At 37.5% G+C, this 23,018-nt stretch overlaps 1 protein-coding gene across 6 annotated transcripts in view; it reads right to left on the minus strand.

Annotated features, from left to right (window-relative positions):
- srgap1a (SLIT-ROBO Rho GTPase activating protein 1a) overlaps window positions 1-23,018 on the minus strand; it is a 116,356-nt gene that overhangs the window by 62,982 nt on the left and 30,356 nt on the right. For all 6 annotated transcript variants that reach the window (XR_014627441.1, XM_084409374.1, XM_084409373.1 and 3 more), the window contains exons 2-3: window positions 15,026-15,221; window positions 3,621-3,783 (exon numbers count right to left, since the gene is read on the minus strand). Coding sequence is in view for 5 of the 6 variants with exons in the window: in XM_084409374.1 (XP_084265500.1) it covers window positions 3,621-3,783; window positions 15,026-15,221 (359 nt within the window). In the remaining variant the exon portion in view is untranslated. The remainder of the gene's footprint in view (window positions 1-3,620; window positions 3,784-15,025; window positions 15,222-23,018) is intronic.

Raw genomic sequence — 23,018 nt, forward strand, 5'->3', positions numbered from 1 at the left:
TACGCAGCTAAAACGCTGGTGTGGACGGAGATCGTATTCGTTTTAATTCTCCGTTTCTAAACGAAAACGCAGTAGTGTGGACGGGGCCTCAGGAACTAGCATTCGCACCACCAGTAGAAACTCTGAAGTGAAGTAAGCCGCGCTTGTTGTTGTGACTTTTTTTTTGACAGCACGGCGGACATTTATTTTGATGCCGCTGAGAATGCCAGAGCCTTGCCTTTTCAGTCTGTTTCAATCTGTTTAAAAGTCCTGTCTAATACGTTAATAGATAGAACTGTTATACAAAGAAAGTAGACAGTATATGGAAAAAGTATTAGCGTTTCTAGCGTTTTAGCGTTTGCCGTGTGGATGATGTCCAATGTCGCTAGCTGAGCAAAAATACATAATCATGCTTCGCTTGGTCCCCTCAAAGTTGCGTTGAATTTTTTCCTTAGTGTAAAGGTTGAGAGATAATAATCTGTTTCTGAGGCTATAACCTGTGTGTGTACACTGCTTTTTAGAAAATGGCGGGTGGTGGTGTTTCGTAAGCGTTCGGCCAATCAGCGTACACTTACGTCACTGGTAGTTCCTATAGTGCTGGTTTAGACCCTGAAGTAGGACCTAATTTAGTTCCCCCAAAAGGAGTTCCTAGAACAAAACTCGTTCCCAGTTCCTGCGGTGTGAACACGCCAAAAAGTAGGTACATTTGCATTTAGTTCTAGGAACTATAAAAAGGTTCCTTAGGTTATACCCTTCTCATCTCCGTGCGTGCCGTAACTCTATCTGACGCACCCACCGCTAGCCTAGCTTAGCACAAATACTGGAGGTAAACTGCTCCATCTAGCCTACTGCTCCCAATAAGTGACAAAATAACACCAACATTTTCCTATTTACATGTTGTGATTTGTATAGTATATAACTATATTCTCAGAAAGCGAAGCACTGCTACTTGGGCGGAGTGATTAGCGCAACACCTGAAAAGCTTCTGTCAACAAAACCAACGTGACTAGCTAGCTAGTAGCTAGTAGCGAGCAAATCACTCTGTAGAAGTAACAGTGCTTTGCCTTCTGAGAATATAGTTCCCAGTATGTATACGGTTAGTAGATGGCTGTGTCTCATGTGACCATGTTATTTGTACACGCTGTGACTATACAAATCACAACATGTAAATAGGAAAATGTTGGAGTTATTTTGTCACTTATTGGGAGCAGTAGGCTAGGTGGAGCAGTTTACCTCCAGTATTTGTGCTAAGCTAGGCTAGCGGTGGGTGCTAGTGGTGGGTGCGTCAGACAGAGTTACGGCACGCACGGAGATGAGAAGTGTATGTACATGGACTTATCTAACTCTGCGGGATACAGTGAATCTAAAAAGTCCAAAAAAGTCGGCTTGTTCCTTTAAAAGAGTGGCCAAAATACTTCATCTTTTGTGTTCAGTGGAAGAAAGAAACTCATACTGGTTAGGAACAACATAAAGATGGGTAAATAATGACAGAATATACTTTTTTTATAAACCAGTCAGATCTGCTGGTCAAGCCCTCTGAATAACCCCTGTTTGAGACCAAACTTATACCTCCCACATTCCAGCCTTGTAATTTGCTGTTGTGGTCGTCTCATATGACTCGCATGCATGGCAGCACATAATCTGTTTGGGAGTTGTCCCCCTTCTGTGGCCTGCGCTGGAGGGACCGCCACGTCGTCTTGGTCATGGGGCCGCAGACATCAAACGACAGGCAGGAGGCCATGATTAGAGCTCGGTCTTTAGGAACTTCTCAGAACAGAACCGCAGCCCAGAACCAGAGGTCCCGTATGGCCGGACTCACATCGTAAATCTGTCAAGCGAATACAGGCACACAAACAATCCTGTACCACACAAGACATCACATGCCCCACATATGAGATAAGCAAGAACTAACTGCACACAGGTACACTTTAAAAATCTTTAAGTCCTCTTTACACCGCAAAAGCAGCGCATTTTTTCGCATGTGAAGAAATTACGATTCACAAAAAGGTTTGCATAGTATTATAATGCAGCAGCTGAGGTAGTCCAAAAGTATTTATACAGCAATGACAATCACAGGAATCACAGGAAACTACGCATCAAACGCATTGACTAAACATTACCATTTGAGCTCATTCTACTATATCAAAGCTGATAGAAACAAAGACGTGCGCTGATTGATTGTCATAACAAAGACAAAATGTCATGTAGTATTTCACTTACTAAAGGGATAGTTCACCCAGAAATGGATATTCTTTTATCATATATTCACCTGATGTCGTTCCAAACCTGTTTTGATTTACCTTCTTGTGTGGAGGATATGTTGAAAATAAAAAGATTTAAATATTATATAAAATATAGTTTTGGTTTGTGAAGGTCCATGGGATCCAAAACAACACTAAACCTCATTTGTATTTCATTATATGGACGAAAACAGTTGTAACTTTTTTATAATAGTTTTTGGTAACACTTTATTTTACAGTGTTCTTGTTACATACGTTACATGTTCTTACCATAGTAATAACAGTAAATTATGCGTAATTACATGCAACCAACCCTCAACAAAACCCTAATCCTACCCTAACCCTATAAGTACATGTTGTTGATTAATATTACTCAGTATTTAAATAAATAATTTCATTGTAACCTTATTTAATATACTTTCTTCTATGGAACACAAAATAATATATTCATAAAAATCTAAGTAAAGAAGAAAATCTAAAGTTAATCATACAAATTTGGAACAAGGTGAGTAAATGATCACAGAATTTCCATTTTTGGCTGAACTATCCCTTTAAGAAAGGCTTAAATATGCTGTAAAGTTGCTTTTAGGGTCCAAAAAAAAAAGGAAAGAGGACTGACAGTAAAATAATAGACAGAGAAAGGAACAAAAGAAAGTAGCTCAACGAAGAGGTTTTTATTTTTTTGCTATTTCCATAGCTAAAAATAACTGCACATGTTATGGCGTAAATGTGAAGTAGTGTCTTGATTAATAGCTGGTTGTTATTCTCCAGAATGGAAGATAATAATTTTTTCATGTGAATTTTAAAGGGAATGTTCAAAGTTAATCGACTGCATTTGTCCACACAGGCATTATGTTGATCACCACAGAAAATATATTTTTTGTAAACAGTACTATAACACACTTACAATGGATATAAACAGGACAAGTGACAAAGTTTGTCAAATATCTACTTGGCATTTCTTGCTAACACTCCTTAAAATATTTTTTTTAAGCGGATGTCAGTTACACAGTTACACTCTGACAAGAGTTTAACCCTTCCATTGCTGTGTGCTTTGGCCTGCATTAAAGTGCAAGAACTGTATTAGGCCTGGTCTCTTTTCAATAAGTTTGATTAACATATTTGTAGTGCAGTGACAACATAGTTTTATATAATTAGTTTAATATTTAGCAGAGCTGAATAACTTATAAATAATCATGAATTCATACAATTATAAACAGCATTTTCACACAGAGAAAAGAATAATCAGAGGTTGTTGTGAAAAGTTGTGTTTTCCCTTAAATGCTTTTTCATTTTAAAGCATGTTTTACAACATGTTTTCAGGAGTCAACAAGTTATTTTGAGACTTTTAAAGAACATTTAGAGACTAGAAGTCTTTGAAATGTAATCAAAAACACTGACCTTTTTCATAAGACGTGTGGAGTCTTCACTAATCTGCATGAAGCGCATGATGACGTTGTTCAGATAAATGTCGCTCAATGTCGCATGGTCTTTGCTCTCCCGTCGAACCTGGTTCAGCAACAGGTACCAGCAGTTCACCGGAGACAAGAGATTCTGGTCTTTCCTGCATGTGAAAGAAAAACAGAGAAATAGACACTGATCAAACATAATGAAAGGCTCCTGTCTGCGAGCTGTCAGGACCATCTGTGCACTTAACTCATGAACTGGATGAAACCACAGACAGATCCATCTTCCCAGCACCCATCAGGATGCCTTAAGAGCCATTCACGTGGATCACACACACACATTAACATCCCTCTCATCTCTTCCCTTGATGATACATGGCCTATTTAAGCATTCACGATCTGTGGATACTTTGTAGCATGCATGCAGAGCAACAGAACCGTGAGTTGGAGTTAAAAGTAATGTGGAACATCATGTGCTTCTGGGACATATGGGAGATTGTTTCTCTGAGTTTCTCTCCAGATTATTAAGTACCTGCAATATGACAAACACAGTTTCTAGAATTTCATTATATATTTTCATAATCATTTGCATAGGGACAGCACACAAAAAATCTGATATGACAGAAAGGGTTTATTTTGTGATAATGACTGAATGACAATACTTTGTTCCACTTTATTACCCAGCTACTTCATAAATAAACACACCACTGATGAAATTCAAAAGTTCAGGGCAGTGTTGTAGTCAAGTCACCAACTGTCGAGTCTGAGTCCCCAGTGTTCGAGTCCGAGTCACCAAAAGAAGAGTCCGAGTCGAGTCACCATTACCTGAGTTCGAGTCCGAGTCGAGTCATCAAGGTTGAGTCTGTGTTATATTTCAAGACTGCCTACATTTCTCTACTCTGGCACCTTTAAAGAGCTGATATAATTATAAAAGAGGGTCTACATTGAACAAAAATGACACCACTGTGTTAACAAATACAACTTTTGATTTCAATAATGTAGGCTATTAGTAGCCTAAATGTTAAAATTAACATTAACAGTGCTGTAGAAGTGTAGTTTATTAATAGTAAATGTTAACTAATGTCGTTAACTAGAGTTTAATAAATGGAACATTATTGTAAAGTGTTACCGATTTGTTATACACCGATTCAGACGTCTCGTGAGTTCGTTGTTGGATAGATGGACAGTTGTTTTAACCATTCATTAAAGTGAATCGGTTCAAAGGAGTCATTAGTAGTGATGGGGACGAGACCGCCTATGCCGAGTCCGAGTCAAGACCGAGTCTCTGAAGGGTCGAGACAGAGTCGAGACCGAGTCCGTTGGTTTTCAAATACAGTCGAGTCCGAGTCAAGACCGAGTCTTTGAGGAAGCAAGTCCAAGTCGAGACCGAGTCTTTAGGAGTCGATACCAAGACCATAAAAACATGTCAGTTTTCATATTCATGATTTAATATCACCCCAGTTAATAATCAACAGTTAGGCCTACAGACTAAGCTAGATTGGGAATTGTTTATTTATTTATAATGGACTAGTGTTGGGGACGAGACCGCCTATGCCGAGTCCGAGTCAAGACCGAGTCTTTGAAGGAACAAGTCCGAGACGAGTCCGAGAAAGCAGAAATCGGTCTCGGACTCGAGTACTACATCACTAGTCATTAGTTCGCGAATCGGACGTGTCATTAATGGACGTGTAGCCTAAGGCACGTGTTGTGTTATTATCTCGGCAATTTAGGACAGGACATCGCACAAGATTTGTGTCAACACCATAGACTGTAAAAGGTCAACACAGAAAACATTTCATCACTAGATAGGTTTTTTGTTTATTGAAATTGTGGTTAATGTCAGCTGAAAGTGCGGAACGCTTTTCAGAGAAGTTTTTTTTTTTCTCAGAGAAAAAAAATCTCTGAATGCTCCACGTGAAACTTCGGTCTTCCGACCTTTTACTATCGTGTCAATCGATTTTGGTTAATATGCGCGAGGAGGGAGAGGGAGCAAGGCAGCGCTCGTGTTGTTTGAAGACGGTGAGAGTGCTGGGGCTGGAGCCCGAAACAGGAAAAGTGTAACATATTATATCAAATTTTAAAACCTATTTAGTCAGAAACTTCATCCAACGTCATTCATTTGATGAATGCTCAAGTCCGATTTTATTTATCCTCGAGTCCGAGTCCAAGTACGAGTCATCAGTCCGCGAGTCCAAGTCAAGTCTCGAGTCCAGAATAGGGACTCGAGTCGGACTCGAGTACTCCATCACTGGTTCAGGGTCAGTACGTTTTTTTTTTTTTAAAGGGGTCATATAATGGTACATGCACTTTTACAAGTTGATTGTACTGAAGTGTGTGCTGGCAGTGCCTGTACACAACCATCATATAATGATAAAAAAAAAAAAAAAGTAATCTCTTTATATATTTTCAACTGTCTCAAATCGAGCCATCTGACCGTGTGACGTCACACGGTCGGACGCCCCTCCCACGATTGTTAATTGACAGCAGCGTTTCAACACAGAACCGCCCTGAGCGAGCTGTCATCATAGTCCGCATTGTTGATACGCTGGAGCAGAATGGCGTCTAAGCGATTGTGGTGTTCTGTTCTTGGGTGTAATAACGAACACAACAGTCATTTTGATGTTCCTAAATCCAAACCGCTGAAGACGCAGTGGCTGAGTTTTGTTTTCGAAGGGAATATTCCCCACGATCAACATGCTTTCATGTTTGCGCGAATAATTTCTCACCAGACTGCTGTTTTATAAACGAGGGTCAGTATAAAGCTGGTTTTGCTAAGAAACATTCCTGCCGTGACCTCATGTCAGTGCTTCAGCCCTGACAGTTGTACCTAACACTGCATAGATAACGTTACGCATCACTGACAAGCCTACATTAACCGAAAAAAAGTTTTTCATGACCATTAGCTGTAACATAAATCTGTCATTGAACTAACGTATACATCAGTAAACACATAGCGTTCGTATGTCACTACTCTACCCTGCCAGTACATACAAAGATAGATCAAAGTGACATTACGTTAACCAACCATTCAGAAACATCCTGTTCGAGCCTCAATTGTCACATTTTTCCGGGCCCGACTACGGTTCAAATTGATACGGTTGCACAGATGTTTCGTCAGAGACTCCCGCTGCCATTCTTTCTCCAAAATATACCCTCAACTGTTGTCAAGGCAACACTCCAGGTGTACTGTGTCAAAACGCCCCACAGAACAGAGGGGCGGGGTGAGCAAAGCTCATTATCATTTAAAGACACATGCACTTAAATGGCGTGCTGAAAACAGAGCTGTTTTTGACCAGGTAAATGAGTGTTTTTTTTACAATACTAATGAGAATTTTTAATTAAAGCATATTACAAACTTTCCATTTAGACCCTAAAGAATCATATTAACTTGTACAAAATTGGCATTATATGACCCCTTTAAAGAAATTAAGAAATAAGAAATTCAGCAAGGATGCATGATCAAAAGTGACAGTAAATATATTTATAAAGTTTAACAAAAGATAAATAAAACAAAATATTTATATTTCAAATTAATTATGTTCTTTTGAACTTTCTATTCAAAGAAGCCTGAAATAAATTATCCCGGTTTCCACAAAATATTTAGCCTGACTACGTCAGACTTCGTACTTCCGCTCAATTTCAGTTCGCTTCTGTACTCAGTCTGAGATAGCGACCTATCTCCCAGTTTTCCTCCGGCCTCAAAACAGCCGGCCAATCAACGAACAGAGGGCGGGCTGAGAGCCGTGACGTAGACGCTGATTGTACCGTGGATGCGTAGATTTACTTGACATAATCTGCAAAAGTCGTTCACAGCCATGTTCACTCCGGTGTTTCGCTCTATGGTTTTGTTTTCGCATCATACATGTGTTTACAGTGGAAGTTCGATGCGGCTGAGCCAGCGCATTACACACGTCATAACCAAACGTTATGTGATTGGCTTACGGGTAACCAATGATTTTAAACTTCAGACAATCAGCATATCAGAATACTAGAGCATTAATATTAATTATATGTTGAAACAATTTTTTTTTTAAATATTAAATAGATCTATTATATATCAGCAATCAAAGTTTCACGTTTTCTGCTATTTTAAATTCTCATTCATCTATAGCTCTTTGTGTCTCCTAGCAGTTCCTTTTATCTTCCAGAAGAATAAAGAAACAAAATAATCTTTACAGAGAAAATAATCTTTCAGGCTAAAACAAACTTCTAACCCCCTAAATATTAGCAATAGAAATAGCAATGCTGTTATATCAAGTGAAAAAAAAGCAGAAGAAAATGTTGCATTTGAGGAGGAGGTGACATTGGAAGCTGACAGACATTTGGAAGTAAGCAAGGAAGTATTTTTCAGCTCCATTTCCCTTCATAACCCTCCCTACAAAAACAGGCAATGCATTTCATCACTGCAGGTGAAGGAAATATGTATCCGCACCAATACATCTAGTTTTTAACCTTAACAGTGTTCTTCAAAAACAGGAAACAAAGTCCATAAAGATGATAGACATTCCTTAGAGTAACTGATTTGTTTAGACAGCTAGGGTTGGATCAAATGGATAATCTAATTGAGCTAAAAGCCTAAAGATGCATGGTCACAGTATAAATACGCCAGGGATTCACATTGCAGGGAGAATTATGAGAGCCTGCGCGCTTTCTGTCAGTCTGCAATTACTGTAAATCCTTTCACAAGTCCGTCTCAGCCTCTAAACGCACGCACTCAGGATTGTGTGTACTGTGTGTAAAGAATCATACAGTAACAGACTGTATGTACAGTACGAGTCAAGCTGGGTTGTCAGAAAGCTGAAAGTGTACACATGATTCGGATTCATGAAGTAGCAAAAGCATAGCTTATGCTTCTTGAGCACTGAAATGCATGAAAAATGGCAACAATATTAAAGTAACAAGGCTAATACATTCCTGGCAGGCAAGAGTGGAGGATAAGAGAAAACTTGGTCTACCTCACAAACCCTAATAATGGAATATTCATTTAATAACTTTAAATTTAATGAACGGAAAATGGTTGAAGTTTCAGGGCTGACAAAGAATATTATATGTAACATTGCTAACATTGTTCTACATTACAGAGAAAAACTAGACCATAATAATGAGCCTTTAAAATATACATTAATGATTATGAATGTGTCGGGAAAAAAAACGAAAGGAAACTGTCTGAACATTTTAATAATTTATTAATATGCTAGTGTTTTCTGAGTCAATGTTGGAGGCAAAGATGTTAACGCTGACTCTCATCTCCGCAGTATGGATGCAGTTAAACATGTCATGCAGTAAGTGCAGTAATTTAGCGTGCACACTCTGCACGAACATTGAATATGCGCACCTAATAATAGCGCACATTTATCTAGGTTAACTGAGCGAGTGGCCATGTAAAGTGGCTAATGTTAAAGCTACATTTTTTTTTTTTCAAATGATAAGCCATGTTTGATGTCAATGAATGAAAAGTGATGTTTGGATTTCATGGCCGATATAATTACCACATGGACCAGTGGTATTAAACTGTCCATCGGACTGATCCCAGGGTTTTTTTTTTTTTTAGGTTTTTTTTTTTTTGCGACTAGCCGACTAATTACAATTTGATCAACAAAGCCTATTTTTGTTGTCTTTTAAGGGGCAGCCCTACTCCATACTAGATCATAGAATTAAAAATATTGAGCCAAATGTGTCTTAATGAAGAATGCAGCGAAAAGGGAGAAAGAGAGCTAACATTCATTTGTTAAATAAATAATCACATAAAAAAAAAACATATATACATTTATATATTTAATATGTGCAAATGACATATCTTTTTTCTAGAGCTCACATATACAAGTAAGTAAATACATACAATTATTTAAATAAGTAAAAATGATATATATACTATAGGAATCAGTCGTAGAGTCTATTAGCTCACAGCCATGGTGGGCATAGGAGTGATGATAACTGGGGAGGAAGTAGTCACACTGGGTAATCAAAAGACATGATGAGTTCATTTGGAAAGCACGTGACGTGACTAATCAGAGCTGATACAAAAGCAGCCATTACTGCTGAGTAGAGCAGAGAGCCAGCTGCAACATTAAAGGCTTCAGTAAATCAGCTCTACTGCTCAGACAAGATTAAATAATAACTGGCCTCAAAGCGACCACCTCGCCCTCTAAAGGGCTATACAGCTCTCCACTACTCTGTTCACCGCACAGCTCACATCTTGGTGCTTCCACAGAGCTTAATTTGATCAAAAACTTCAAAATAAGGTGAGATGAGAAAACGACCAATAAACAAATCGTATAGAAATTAAGGCAAAAGAGCTATATGGCTAGATCATCTCGAGGGAACAGAACACTTTCTACAAAATTGTAACCATTTTTACCCAAATGGACCGGGAATAAAAAAAAGTGGTGTCAAAACAAACTTTTAAACAATAATTCACCCAAAAGTGAAAACGGTTATTATTTACTTACTCTCTTATCACTCCATGACTCACATTTTCTTCTGTGAAACAAAAAATTTGGTATTTTTTCACACTTCTTCACACTTTTCATGACACTTCACACTGAACAATGTTGTTATTGTTAGCTAATTTTCATTTATTGAAATAAAGCAGAAATAAAAAAATATATAAATATAAAAAAATTAAAAATAAATGCTTTTAAAAAAAAGGTTACGAAAATCGGAAGATTTGCCTAGGCAACTAACTGAAATAAAATAAGTTTAAGTACTAAAATTATTTTTAGTTTTAGTAAAATAAAGCTATATAAAATACCACAAAATAGAAATAGAACATAACAAAATTACTAAAACATGTGATTTCAAAACATTAATAAATACAATAACAGTAAATAAATAATACTTAAATAATACTTAATATATTTGGAATCACTGAACAAATTGAGAACCGAATCAACCAGTTCACAGAAAATAACTGATTTAAAAGAACGATTTGCTCTCTTATATAGTTCTTGTGTTCTTTAAAATACCTAATTTATTTAGGCTAATTCCAAAGAAAGTCATTAAGGGTTTAAACAAAATGTGAGTGAGTAAATAAGGGCAGATTTAAAAAAAAAATTTCACGTATTTTTTTAAAACATTTTTACAACAAAATTTACGGAAGGATATAATAATGAATGATGAAATCAATGTATCCAATGTATAAATAAAAACAAGACAATTATGAAGATATGAAGATAAGTCAAAAACTGCCACTGAAAAGCCATTACTAAGAGAAAGCGATACCAATGTGCCAGTTCCCAGGTGTAAGCAAGTCTATATAACAACACTGGTGGCAATTCCCCAATGAATTACACTAAAATGAACGTGGCCCTTATCTGCTGATATCATCATAACCCAACAGATCATCACCAGTGGCATAAATACACCACAACTACAAGCGATCCAGTAACTACATCAACACAGTAGCCAGAGGAACTTCATTCGGTGCTGGTGTAAACATCCTGCAGATCGCAAACATTATATTGACAGCTCATCGATTGCGAAATGCCAGAGCAAACTAGAGCGCTTCACTAGAGGGTTTGGCAGCCAACAGCAAGGTCATCAAAATGAATGTGAGTGAAGGTGCAATCACGCAGACAACTAAAACCAGAACGAACTTACTGGGGCATAGCATTTCATCATAATACTTTATATGAAGTGCATTCCATTTCATTTTCGGCGTGTAACCAATATGAAAACGGTTCAGACCTACTGTACCCTAAAAAAACACTTACACTCAAAGTTTCCTACAGAAACCGTGTCCTTGTGGAAAGTCTATTTGGCTAAAAGGCATCTGCAAAATATAATTAAATAGCTCCTATCCTGAGTCCTGCACCCCTCCTTGGGCAAACTGTATGCGATGCCTGTTAGCTCAACAAACACGTGCACTATACTAAGCACCAGTCGATTAGTCGCCACGAAGACAGTGTCATCTGGGAGAAGTTTAATCACACAGCTCACAAATACACTGCCTTGTAAATGTGCACAAGCGAGGACAGAACCTGGAGCGGTCATGACATCAATAACTAGAGGGTGAGTGGTGTGAAAGCCGAAATATAGGCTACAACTGTTAAATTACAGGAATTGACATATAAGCTGAAAATCAAACATTGTTTCCATTCAATATTTACTGGGAATTCACGAAAATATTGAATTATTGAAACACACTATTGTTTAAAGGTTTGGCGTGGGTAATGTTTTTAATGTTTTTGAAAGAAGTCTCGTATGTTCATGTTCAACGAGGCTGCATTTATTTGATCAAAAATACAGTAAAACATGAATAAAATGTTTTCTATTTTAATATATTTTAAAATGTAATTTATTTCTGTGATGGCAAAGCTGGATTTTCAGCCATTTCTCCAGGCTTCAGTCACATGATCCTTTAGAAATCAATCGAATATGCTGATTTAGTGTAACATTTATATTACCAATGTTGTGCCGCTTAATATTTTTGTGGAAACTGATTTTTTAGGATTCTTTGATGAATAGAAAGTTCAAACAGAATGTTTTTGGAATAGAATTTTTCGCAACGATGTAAAAGTCTTTGTTAAGTTTGATTAAATGTAATGCATCCTTGCAGAATAAGTTAGTGTAAAATGTGCATAATGTATTGTCAAGGCTGCAAGTAGATTAAAAATGACACAAGGGAGCTACCGCTTGTGTTGGTCAAGCAAAATGGCCTAAAATGGCCGATTTATCGCCCTAGCACTTTAATTTTGTAGCGAAATTAGATCCTGTGGTCAATTCTATGTTTTTACTTTTTATCGACCCACAATCCTCTACAGAAGTCATAAATCAAATTTTCTGTACAAAAAAAAAAAAACGACTCTAAAATGGAAACTTTCGGTTAGGAACTAACCAAATCCATACATACACTAGCCATTCGTGGTAATGTGACCACATCTCTCTGGTATTCAACTTTCAGGCCCGATCCATCACACTTTGCTCTGAGAGTCACCTGAGATGCTCCTAGTGCTGGTGAGAAGATTGATTCTGTGACTACAATAAACAAACAGTACAGTAAACTGTTTCTTGACAAACAGTCACATAATCTTCCCTCTCGCTGGTTTTGCAGAATTCTGCTGACTGCATATATCAGGCCAACTTCAACAAAAGGGTAAAACACACCCTCTACTTTGGCTCAGCTGGCCTCATCCAGACGCCATCGGTCAGACATCGGGCCAGACCTCTGGACTACGGAACAAAATGGGATACAAACACAGCGGCAATGGTGTGGACCTCTTTGCTGAAGCCCTGTGGTTACAGAAGAGTCCAAATTTAGCTAAAAGACCTGTTAAACCGACTCGAAAAGATTTTAAAATGAGATGTTCTTTCTAACAACTCTGGGATGCGCGGATATCCCAGTTAATAAAGCTCATGCTGATTTCATTCAACAAACACATCTGAGCTAAACCGGCTTTAGAAATGGCTCCCCAACCTTACATCAGGACTTTATAGTTGTTGTTTTTTATCTCTTAAAGGCAAAAATGCAGATCTTCACCAATAACCTCACACTGTAATAAGTACCCTTCTTTACTTCTGCATCTGTTAATACTCCGTCAGGTAGGCTATTTAAAAACTGGCAAGTTTGGCATCTTGTGTTTCAGAATATGGTAGTGAGTTGTGTCAAGTATCTTATACTTCTCTCAAACCAACAGGCCACATAAACCACAAGTGCCACGACGAGATTCTCCATTGCCTCCAGTTGTGCACACAGCTGCTGGACTCATTTAGGGCTATTAAACCAGCATTTGGTCTATTTACAGAAATGAAAAGCAAACACACTCCATATTTTGAGTTTTAAAAATATTTTTGGTTTCTGTACTAACATGATGTTGACATAGACTATTTTCCAGCCAGTGACTGAACTGGCATAATAAGACCATGATGATCACGGTTTGACTTTGTTCCTGTCAATATTTCATAGTGTCTCAATAATACTGCACTACACTGAGAATAAATCAGCAGGAAAAGATAGGTTACAAGGAATAATAATGATTAAGAAATAAAGACTCGTTATAGGCTTATTGAGAGATGTATATATTTTACTAATGATGTGAAATTTACAATATCAAGGAGTCTATAATGATTATTTCCTAATTAACTAATGAATCGCACGTCGCAATGTTGTTTTTGGCACATGTAACAGTGCTTTAAGATTTTCAAGTCTAACAGTAATATATTCAGTTAGGAAATATATAGAAATGTAATCAAGTAATCAAATGTAAAATAACACAGCACAGTCCTTAATGTATAATTAAATGTATTAATCCTCCTTATTAAAGCTACAAAAAGTTATTCAGTCAAGAGCAGTGACTGATTATCTCTTTTCCTTCTGTTCAGAAAGAAGGCCCACACAGTCAAACCACAGTCATTGCTTTTCTATTCCCTATGTTTTCTTATTCATATATATATACATACTTATATATATATATATATATATATATATATACACACATACACAGTATGCTGCCTAATATATTTGATGAATAAAAGGTTAAAAAGAACTGCATTTATTCAAAATAAAAAAATATTTTCTAATAATATAAATCTTCTTTACTATCACTTTTTTTATCAATTTAACACATCCTTGCTGAATAAAAGTGTTGATTTATTTCAAAAAAAGAAAGAAAAAAATTACTGACCCCAAATTACTGACCAGTAGTGTATATTGTTGTTACAAAAGATTTCTATTTTTTAAAAAATTGCTTCTTTTTTTACCTTTTATTCATCAAAGTATCCTAAAAAAGCATCACAGGTTATGAAAAAATATTAAGCAGCAGAACTGTTTCCAACTTTGATAATGAATCATCATATTAGAATGATTTCTAAAGGATCATGTGATAGACTGGAGTGATCCTGAAAATTCAGCTTTGCATCACAGAAATAAATGATAATTTAAAGTATAATAAATTGAAAACCAATTATTTTAAATGGTAATAATATATCACAATGTTTAAAAAAAATTCTGTATTTTTGATCAAATAAATGCAGGCTTGATGAGCAGAAGAAACTTCTTTCAAAAACATTAAAAATAGTAATGTTTCCAAACTTTTGACCTGTACTGTATATATATATATATAATAAAAAATATCTCAAATCTAGTATAAAACAATTTAGGGATCCATTTCAGATGGGAAAGTAAAAGCGTCATCTTAATGTCAATTCCTTGAAGTGCCATTTATTAATAGAAAATAAAAGATAAGCAGGATTACTTCCTATTTCCACTTAATGTAAATAAGTGACATCGTCATTTGCATAACATCATTTGAAAAAAGTTAATATGGCACATAGCACACATAGCATGTTCATAGCATTTTTGGAAATAATGATGCTGAGGGTCAGTGGTTAAAGATCTGGGATGAGAGCAAAAGTTTCTAGATTCAAATCACAAAGTCATCGCCAGTAATACAACACACTCACTTATATTGCTGGTGGTCCTTGGTGCTCCTGGTCTTGGCCATGAAGCGTTCGGCGAGCTTCTCCAGGTTGCGCGAGTACTCCATCTCGATCTCGGACTTCTTGCGGAAGAAGTCCTGGAGGTCCTGAAGGAGCTGGACCCTCATGTCTGTCTGCTGCTCCAGACATTTCTGCTGTTCCACCAGTTGGGCTCGAATCTCTGAACAAACACAACCAAACATTGTTTGTTGGAAGAGTCTCTCAACAGAAATCATGAATGGAGTGAAGGCACAGTTTCATTGCATGCTTCAAAAGTTCTTTGGAAACCTCTTGCTAGCAGCTCAGCGAAGTAAGACTAAAATTGTAAAAATGGCCAGCAATATATCTTCCATAAATAAACCATTCAGATTTGCCCTGAGCTACTGTAGTTTCATTGTGCAGTATCAGCAATGCTACAATAATCCAGGCTCATCAAGTGGAGCAGGTAATGCCCTTGTGCCGCATTTCATTACAGCCGGAATGAGGAACGGTCCCAGAAACTAACTTAATGGCTCTCTAAAGTGTGTGTACAGCTTGTACAGCCATGCAGGCACTACACTTCATTTAACAAGCTTTTTTTTTTGTTGCCCAAATTACCTCCGGTTTCCTCATGTGATTGCCCCCTTGTCATTGGAAATGGAGCTTGTTAAATTTGCAGTCCACTGTGGAAGTTCAGTAGCTCCATACCATAATATACATTCAGACTTCCTCTCTTAGCCCTCAAGTGGCCCAACATGTTTATTGTATTTTTCATAAATGTGGGATCTGAACCACAATATCCACTTTGACAAGTTACACAATAGCTAGATGCTCTAATAGCACAAATATTTCAACAACATTATGGTAATTGTATCTCGTGCGAGCCCCCAAATAATCGTATCAATAGCCTGTCTGACTGTATTAAAGAAAACATGTTTAAACATGAACAGGGTGCAAGAAAATATAGAGAAACGTGAATATCATGATATTATGTTTGATGATACTGTATCGATGCTCAAAAACACTATCAATATTTATGCTTTATTTATTTTTTACATTCAAGACTTGTGGCAGTGGCTTTGTGTTCTGTTTAAACCCCGACCACTAGATGGCAGTGTTATTATCACTGAACGTGAAGTACAAGGGTGCATCGCTAACATTAACATTAGCAAACCCAGCTCACTTATACAGCAGCTCCCGGTGTAGTGGAAGCAAGCACTAAGGAGATTGACGAGTCATTTTGTTTGCAAAATAAGCCATGCCAATATCAAATACTCAGGAAACATTTGAATTTAAGTGCACACTGACACCATCCACGCTGACTGTTGATGCTTAGATGAATACGTAACTATAAAATGGTTACTTCAAGTGCTTGGTTCTGATTGGTCAATAGCTGTGCTTCACCCAACGTTTCTGTGTATCACTGCAACACCCTTAACAACCATCCTTAGCAACATAAACAATCAATAGAATTCCATGTATTATGTGTTTTAGCAAAATGAACTGTTTATTATTTATAAGTTTATAATTAATAATTATGAGTGACCCCTGCTGGCATTATGTTGCGTTATTCACCATTAATTTTGAGGCCACACCCTTCCCTGCTGTCAAAGAGTCGATGGAAGATACCTTGATGTGTGAGTGATTGTGTGGAAGCCCATGGTTTCCGAAGTGCACGGAAAATAACTGTATTTAACAGTTTTCTGTTGCAGGTATGGTACTTTATGTCCATCAATTTACACTCATGCTGTGCCACAAATCTGTCTGTTTTTAACTAAAAGACGGAAAACAGATGTTTTCTCATGCAGAGAGATGAGCAGATGCATGTGTGTGAGAAAATAATAAATGACAGAGTGGACGAGAACAGTTCCAATTCTCTGTTTTTATTTGAGCTCCACACAATGAGGCATGTTACTCTGTATTCAGGGGCGGCCTTAAGCATCTGGGGGCCCGTTTCAATAACTAATATGGGGCCCTGCCCACATAAAATGTAAACATGAGCAGAAAAAGCAAGGATTCTTTTTGGTTTGCGTCATTATTTTATTACGCGCACTTTCAGCTTCATGAACAGGCACCACTGGCATATGCACGTTTCATTTCCTATTCAAATTATTTCCCTGCTCAAAAAAAACAACGTTTTAACCTTACGGAAAAAAGGCAAAGTATAAACCATAGACTGTAAAAAATAGGTATAAACACATAAACTACCGGTATTTATTTACTTCAGATCACCATTCGCGGGGGCGGTAAACGTCGCCATGGTAACCGCGGCGCGACTCAAGTTCGACCAATCAGAGACGTCAGTGTTTTGCTTAGAATTATGGGTAGTGTAGTATTTCTCCAGAAGAACGCAAATAACAAGGTTGATCTTTATACTTTGTGGCTTTTATAGGAGCAGAAACTTTCGTTTCACAGCCTCGTAGCTCGTGGTCTAACTTGGATGGTTTAGGGGTCTCCAACCTTTTTTAGCTACTTTTTAAAAAATGAAAGTGGCCAAGAGCTATAAGCAATAATTAAATCAATTAAATAATGTCTCATAACTCTCATATTAACAACTATGCTAACTGTTTTAGACCTAAACGTGTTATTGTAGGCCTATATATGTCACCCTTAATTGACATATATATAAAAAAATATTATACTGTAAAAACACATAATTATTGTTGATTTTATAGTGCATCATAACTAGAGATGAAATGGTATGAAAATGTAATTTCATGATTATAGTGACCAAAATGAGCATGGTTATCACATAATCCTGTTGAAAAAGTACTAATACTACACAATAAAATCAATTCACCAAGTTTTATGTCGAAAACCAGCAAATAACAAATAAACTTATCAATATGCACTTTTTGTTTGCATAAACATTAAAATAGTAACATTAAAAATGATGGCCAAATTTGAAAGGAGTGTCTTGCAACATGTTATCTACAGTACTAACATCATGTACAAGTTCAAATAAAGTTTTGACAAAAAACTTTTTATAAAAAGATAAACCTCGCATATTTCAGCCTTTAAATCATTTTTATAAAAAGAATGATTAAAAAAAAGACAAAATACTGACATTTACTATGCACATTAGCTTATCTTTTATTATTAATAGTAAAATTCGGTCCGATTTTCCTGTGGCGTCTGTCGTTGCTATGCACCATGCGCTCTCCACAACGACAGAGAAGTTTTAATAGCTAATGGATTTCCACTACCGATGAACGCTTGCTGTAGCTCTGCTATAAGATTTATTTACCGAGAAGAAAAAAAACACCCGTAGTTTGGGTGCACCCCCATCCTTCATATTGACTCGCGCCTGGAAAAAATGAGTGCATCGCTTCAATTATTTGAAATAACGAACTTGAGCGCGCAAAAGACGCGATATGTGAACGGCCCTTGGCGAGCTACCTCCAATCAGGCCACGAGCTACTCTCGCGAGCGACGTGTTGGAGACCACTTTAGACATTATGTCTGAAAATAAATATCCTAGGGAGAAAATGAATGGGATTTTCCTGTTCTGTTGGGGGCCCCCTTGGAGGGCGGGGCCCGTTTCAATTGAAACGGGTGAAACATAGGTAAGGCCGCCTCTGCCTGTATTCTCATGACATTTACTGTCACTGTCAGGAACTATTTTTTTTAGTGGATGGATCGCATCTTATGAATTAACTTCAAAAAAGAAAAAATTTTGGTTTTAATACTTGTGTGGTAACCGTTTTATAAAAGCAATAAGCTACTCGAGGCGTGCCGTATTGTGAATAAGTCATGGCTGAAGGGATTGTAGGCAATTCGCATCATGCCTAACAACGCCCTTCAGCCGTCACTTATTCACAGTACAGCACGTCCTCTCGTACCTTATTGCTTCATATGTGCTGCACGCTTTCCTCTCAACAACAAAATAAACACAACTCAAATGATAGATGTGAGAAAGCAATAGTTAAGAAAGCATCTGATTCTGATCATAGCGATGTGGATATGTTTGCACCAGCTCTGCAATTCAGCACTCCAGTCAAGTCATGTCACGCCAATTTATTTAAGCCTAGCACTTTATACAATAGATTGCATTAGCAGCTTTACAGTAATAAACCTGCACAAAAAAAAAAAAAAAAAAAAAACTGTCATAGCCATCAAAAGACTATGCAAAAAGACTATGCATACTAATGGAAACGTTGTAGTAATGCCTATAAGTGTAATTTCAAACACTAATTGTCTAAAAATCCGATCAAAGTTGCAATTTTGTTGCTAATTTGGTGTTTTGATGGTAAAACTGTAGCACAACTTCTCATAGTTGATTAAAAAAATAGTTAAAAAAGTTAAATAATTAAAAACGTAGGGAACCAATGCACGATTTTTAATAACAGGCTATAAATATATACCCAAAAAATAAGAATTGCAGCACAAGATGCCTGGATTTTAGGAAAATAAATAAATAAAAAAACTCCACGCCTGTCTGTCTGGAACACTTTGTTCTGACTGGAGACCTGCTGCAGTCAAATATTTTCTCATATGGGCCACTTAATTAGGCTATAAAAAAAAAAAAAATTCCGACATGTCATATTTTGCACTAATATCCTGCTGATTAAAAATCCGTTACATAATCCACAATACACCATTACCTCAACGACATTCAAAGAGATTCCAAGAGCAATATAAAACTTTCTGCGCTCAGCTTTCCTTCGTCACCAGTATCGAGTGACCCTCTGCGATTACAAAGAGAATTCCTGGCCCTGTGAGGTCATGTGTATGGTAAACATCTGCATGGAGTCAGTGTGCTCAAGCATGTGTGAGACCGTGTGTCGGATCAAAGCCCCTGTGATCCACTTCAAACAGAGAGATAGATGTGAGCACCTGTGAGCCGTCTGATACTGCACAAACAAGACCCTGAAGGTGGAATCCAAGATAATTAGCCTTCCACTCTCTGTCTCTACAGTTAGCTTTAACAATTTCGGCTCTCGCAGGTGGGTTACTAAGATAGCTAATAGCTGGGATGAGTGTTTATCGGAGATTGCGAGCGCAGGAAAAGTATGTGAGCAAACAACACGGCCTGGGCCCATTTAAAGATAACTGCGACCATTTTCGAACCTTTTATGACCTCCATTGTACGTTAAAAGAAAGAAATTACAAAGACCCATAACAGTAGACATCATATTGAATTTAAAGGATTAGTTCATTTCAGAATTAAAATTTCCTGATAATTTACTCACCCCCACGTCATCCAAGATGTTAATTTCTTTCTTTCTTCAGTCGAAAAGAAATTAAGGTTTTTGTTGAAAACATTACAGGATTTTTCTCCATATGGACTTCAATGGGGTACAACGGTTTGAAGGTCCAAATTGCAGTTTCAATGGAGCTTCAAAGGGCTCCACACGATCCCAGGCGAGGAATAAGGGTGTTATCTAGTGAAACGATAGTTAATTTTCTAAAAAAATAAACATTTATATACTTTTTAACCACAACTGTTCCTCTTGCACTAGCACGGCAATGAGCCACGCAATACGTAATCACGTTGAAAGGTCACGCGTGATATAGCGGAAGTACCGACCTAGTGTTTAGAAAGTGAACGTGCAAAGAAAAACGGCATTTACAAAAAAAATAAAAGTTAAAACAACGATGTCGGACGATTTTGAAGCTGGAGGCGAAAATTAGATGGGGTTTTTTAACCCTCCCTACCTTTTTGAACCGGAACACGCGTGACCTTTCGACGTCATTACGTAATGAGTGGCGCAGTGCTAGTGCAAGACGAGCATCTGTGGTTAAAAAACTAAACTTTTTTTTTTTTGAAAATGGCTGATCGTTTCGCTAGATAACACCCTTATTCCTCGGCTGGGATAGTGTAGATCTCTTTGAAGCGGTATTGAAACTGCAATTTGGACCTTCAAACTGTCGTACCCCATTAAAGTCCACTATATGGAGAAAAATCCAAGAATGTTTTCTTCAAAAACCTTTTATTTCTTTTTGACTGAAGAAAGAAAGACATGAACATCTTGGATGACATAAATTATAAGGAAATTTTAATTATGAAGTGAACTAATCCTTTAATACAGAGATGGAAGTACTGTTTGGACTATTTATTACCACAAAAAGTCTTTCAGTTTGTAAAAAAACATGCAAAAAAAAAAAAAAACTTTTTAGAAATCACCTTACATTTGTTAGTAGCAAAAAATGGCACGCGTTTGCTAAATGTTTAACAAGAAATATAAATATTTTACAATTGTGAAAAAATTCACAGTAGCAAAAACTATATTTTTTTACATTACGGTAATGGGAATTGTCAACTAAATGAGCAACATCATAATATCTTATGCTATCATGACAGCTTAAGTATTTTCATATACCAATAACAGCAGCATGCCATACTTTTTCCTCATACAGTCTGTGCCAAAAGCTATGTGGGACATACTGTACCAGAATCCTGTATGCAGACGATCTCATCAGCGCTACCTGAAATAGCAACATTTGTCAGGAGACTTGTGTTAATGCATTGGGTTATCTAGAACCGCCATCTGCTTAACAACTCGGCATGGGGAATACTTTACAGACTGTCACGTTTGCTCAATTAGCAAAGTGAGGTGCCAAACTATGTATTTGGGTAATTGAGATGACATGTCATGCCCACGGTATGACATGCTTCTGTACACTGCATCTAAAGCTGCTGTAAACAACATCCTTGTACATGCAGTTTTTATGCCTGTTTTTATAAAAATGTCAAATTAAAAAGACCTATCTTCGCTATCGATCTATCTTATCTGAACACCACTAATGTGCACTGTCACCACTTCAACTCATGAAAGACCAGGTTCTCAATAAATAATCATGCTAGTAAGTAATCCTCTATATGGGTACAACATCCCCTTTCATACCCATAATAGATAGTGAGTGTTTATTTGAAGACAGGTAGACAGGTGGGCAGTGGCTGGGGGAATATCCTGTTTTCATACAGTTCAGCACAGCTGGGAGACGTCAGTCAGTCGGACTTGCGCCAGTGCTGATAACCCATGGCCAGATTGATTTTTACCATCTCCAGTGCATCAAGGAAAGTCTAATCACTTTTGACAGCTCAAAGAGCAGTGTGTCCGCATTCAACCACTAACAAGCCATCTTGTTACAGAAACTAGAAGGCATCCTGTGAACCGTGCCATTCACAATGCAAATAAAAAAAACTTAGAACAATTTCACAATAGAAGTTAGGCAAAACATGAGGCAATAATCCTATTTCGGTCAGGACCACTACCGTCAAATATGATTGACAATTAGCATACAGTTTGGATTGGCGGTATGGTTCCGTTCTGGGTGAGAACTCCCTGCGCATCCATGAATGTTGTCAAATATATTTAATTCAAGATTTTAAAGTACAACATAATTTGAGAATTTATTCTGATTCAAGGGGGAATCAGAATGCCAAATCCTGACTGGGCGAGAGGAGGAGCTGGGGATGGAGGTGGGTAATTTGCTCCTGAGAAACACGATAGCTGTTGATAATACTGAAGGAGCTTATGTATACGGTGATAGACGGCGTAATCCTATAGGTAGCTAGATGTGGATAAGCTGAGAGTCAACTGATGCGAGCTTGACTAACGTGACCTACCAGAACTAACGCTACGCTTGATTATTTGTGAGGGGACCAGTGAAAGCATGGGCAAGTAAAAATCTAAACTATTAATCCAACCAGCCAGCCCTACATGTGGCTCTACTCTCTAAAGCCATTTCAGTTGGTGGCAAGAACATGAACATGGGTTGCACACATGTTGTTTTATCTAACTGTAAGTCTTCCTCAGACCCAGCAGGAATTCTGAACCTCAGAGGACAGCGTCCGGCTATTAGCTCATTACCATTTCCTGAGATGGCCTGGACGCCCGCATACACAAACACACACATAAACAGGAAAGACTGGCCCCAGGGCAGTCTTTGCATATGCCTTCACAGTCTGGTCAGACTGTGGTCTACTGACCTACTGAGAAGCAGTTCCTTCCTGTTCTGGCCTTCAACAGGACCAAATTACACCTTACTGCCT

This window comes from Rutilus rutilus, assembly GCF_951802725.1.
Source record: "Rutilus rutilus genome assembly, chromosome: 5".
Taxonomy (NCBI): Eukaryota; Metazoa; Chordata; class Actinopteri; order Cypriniformes; family Leuciscidae; genus Rutilus; species Rutilus rutilus.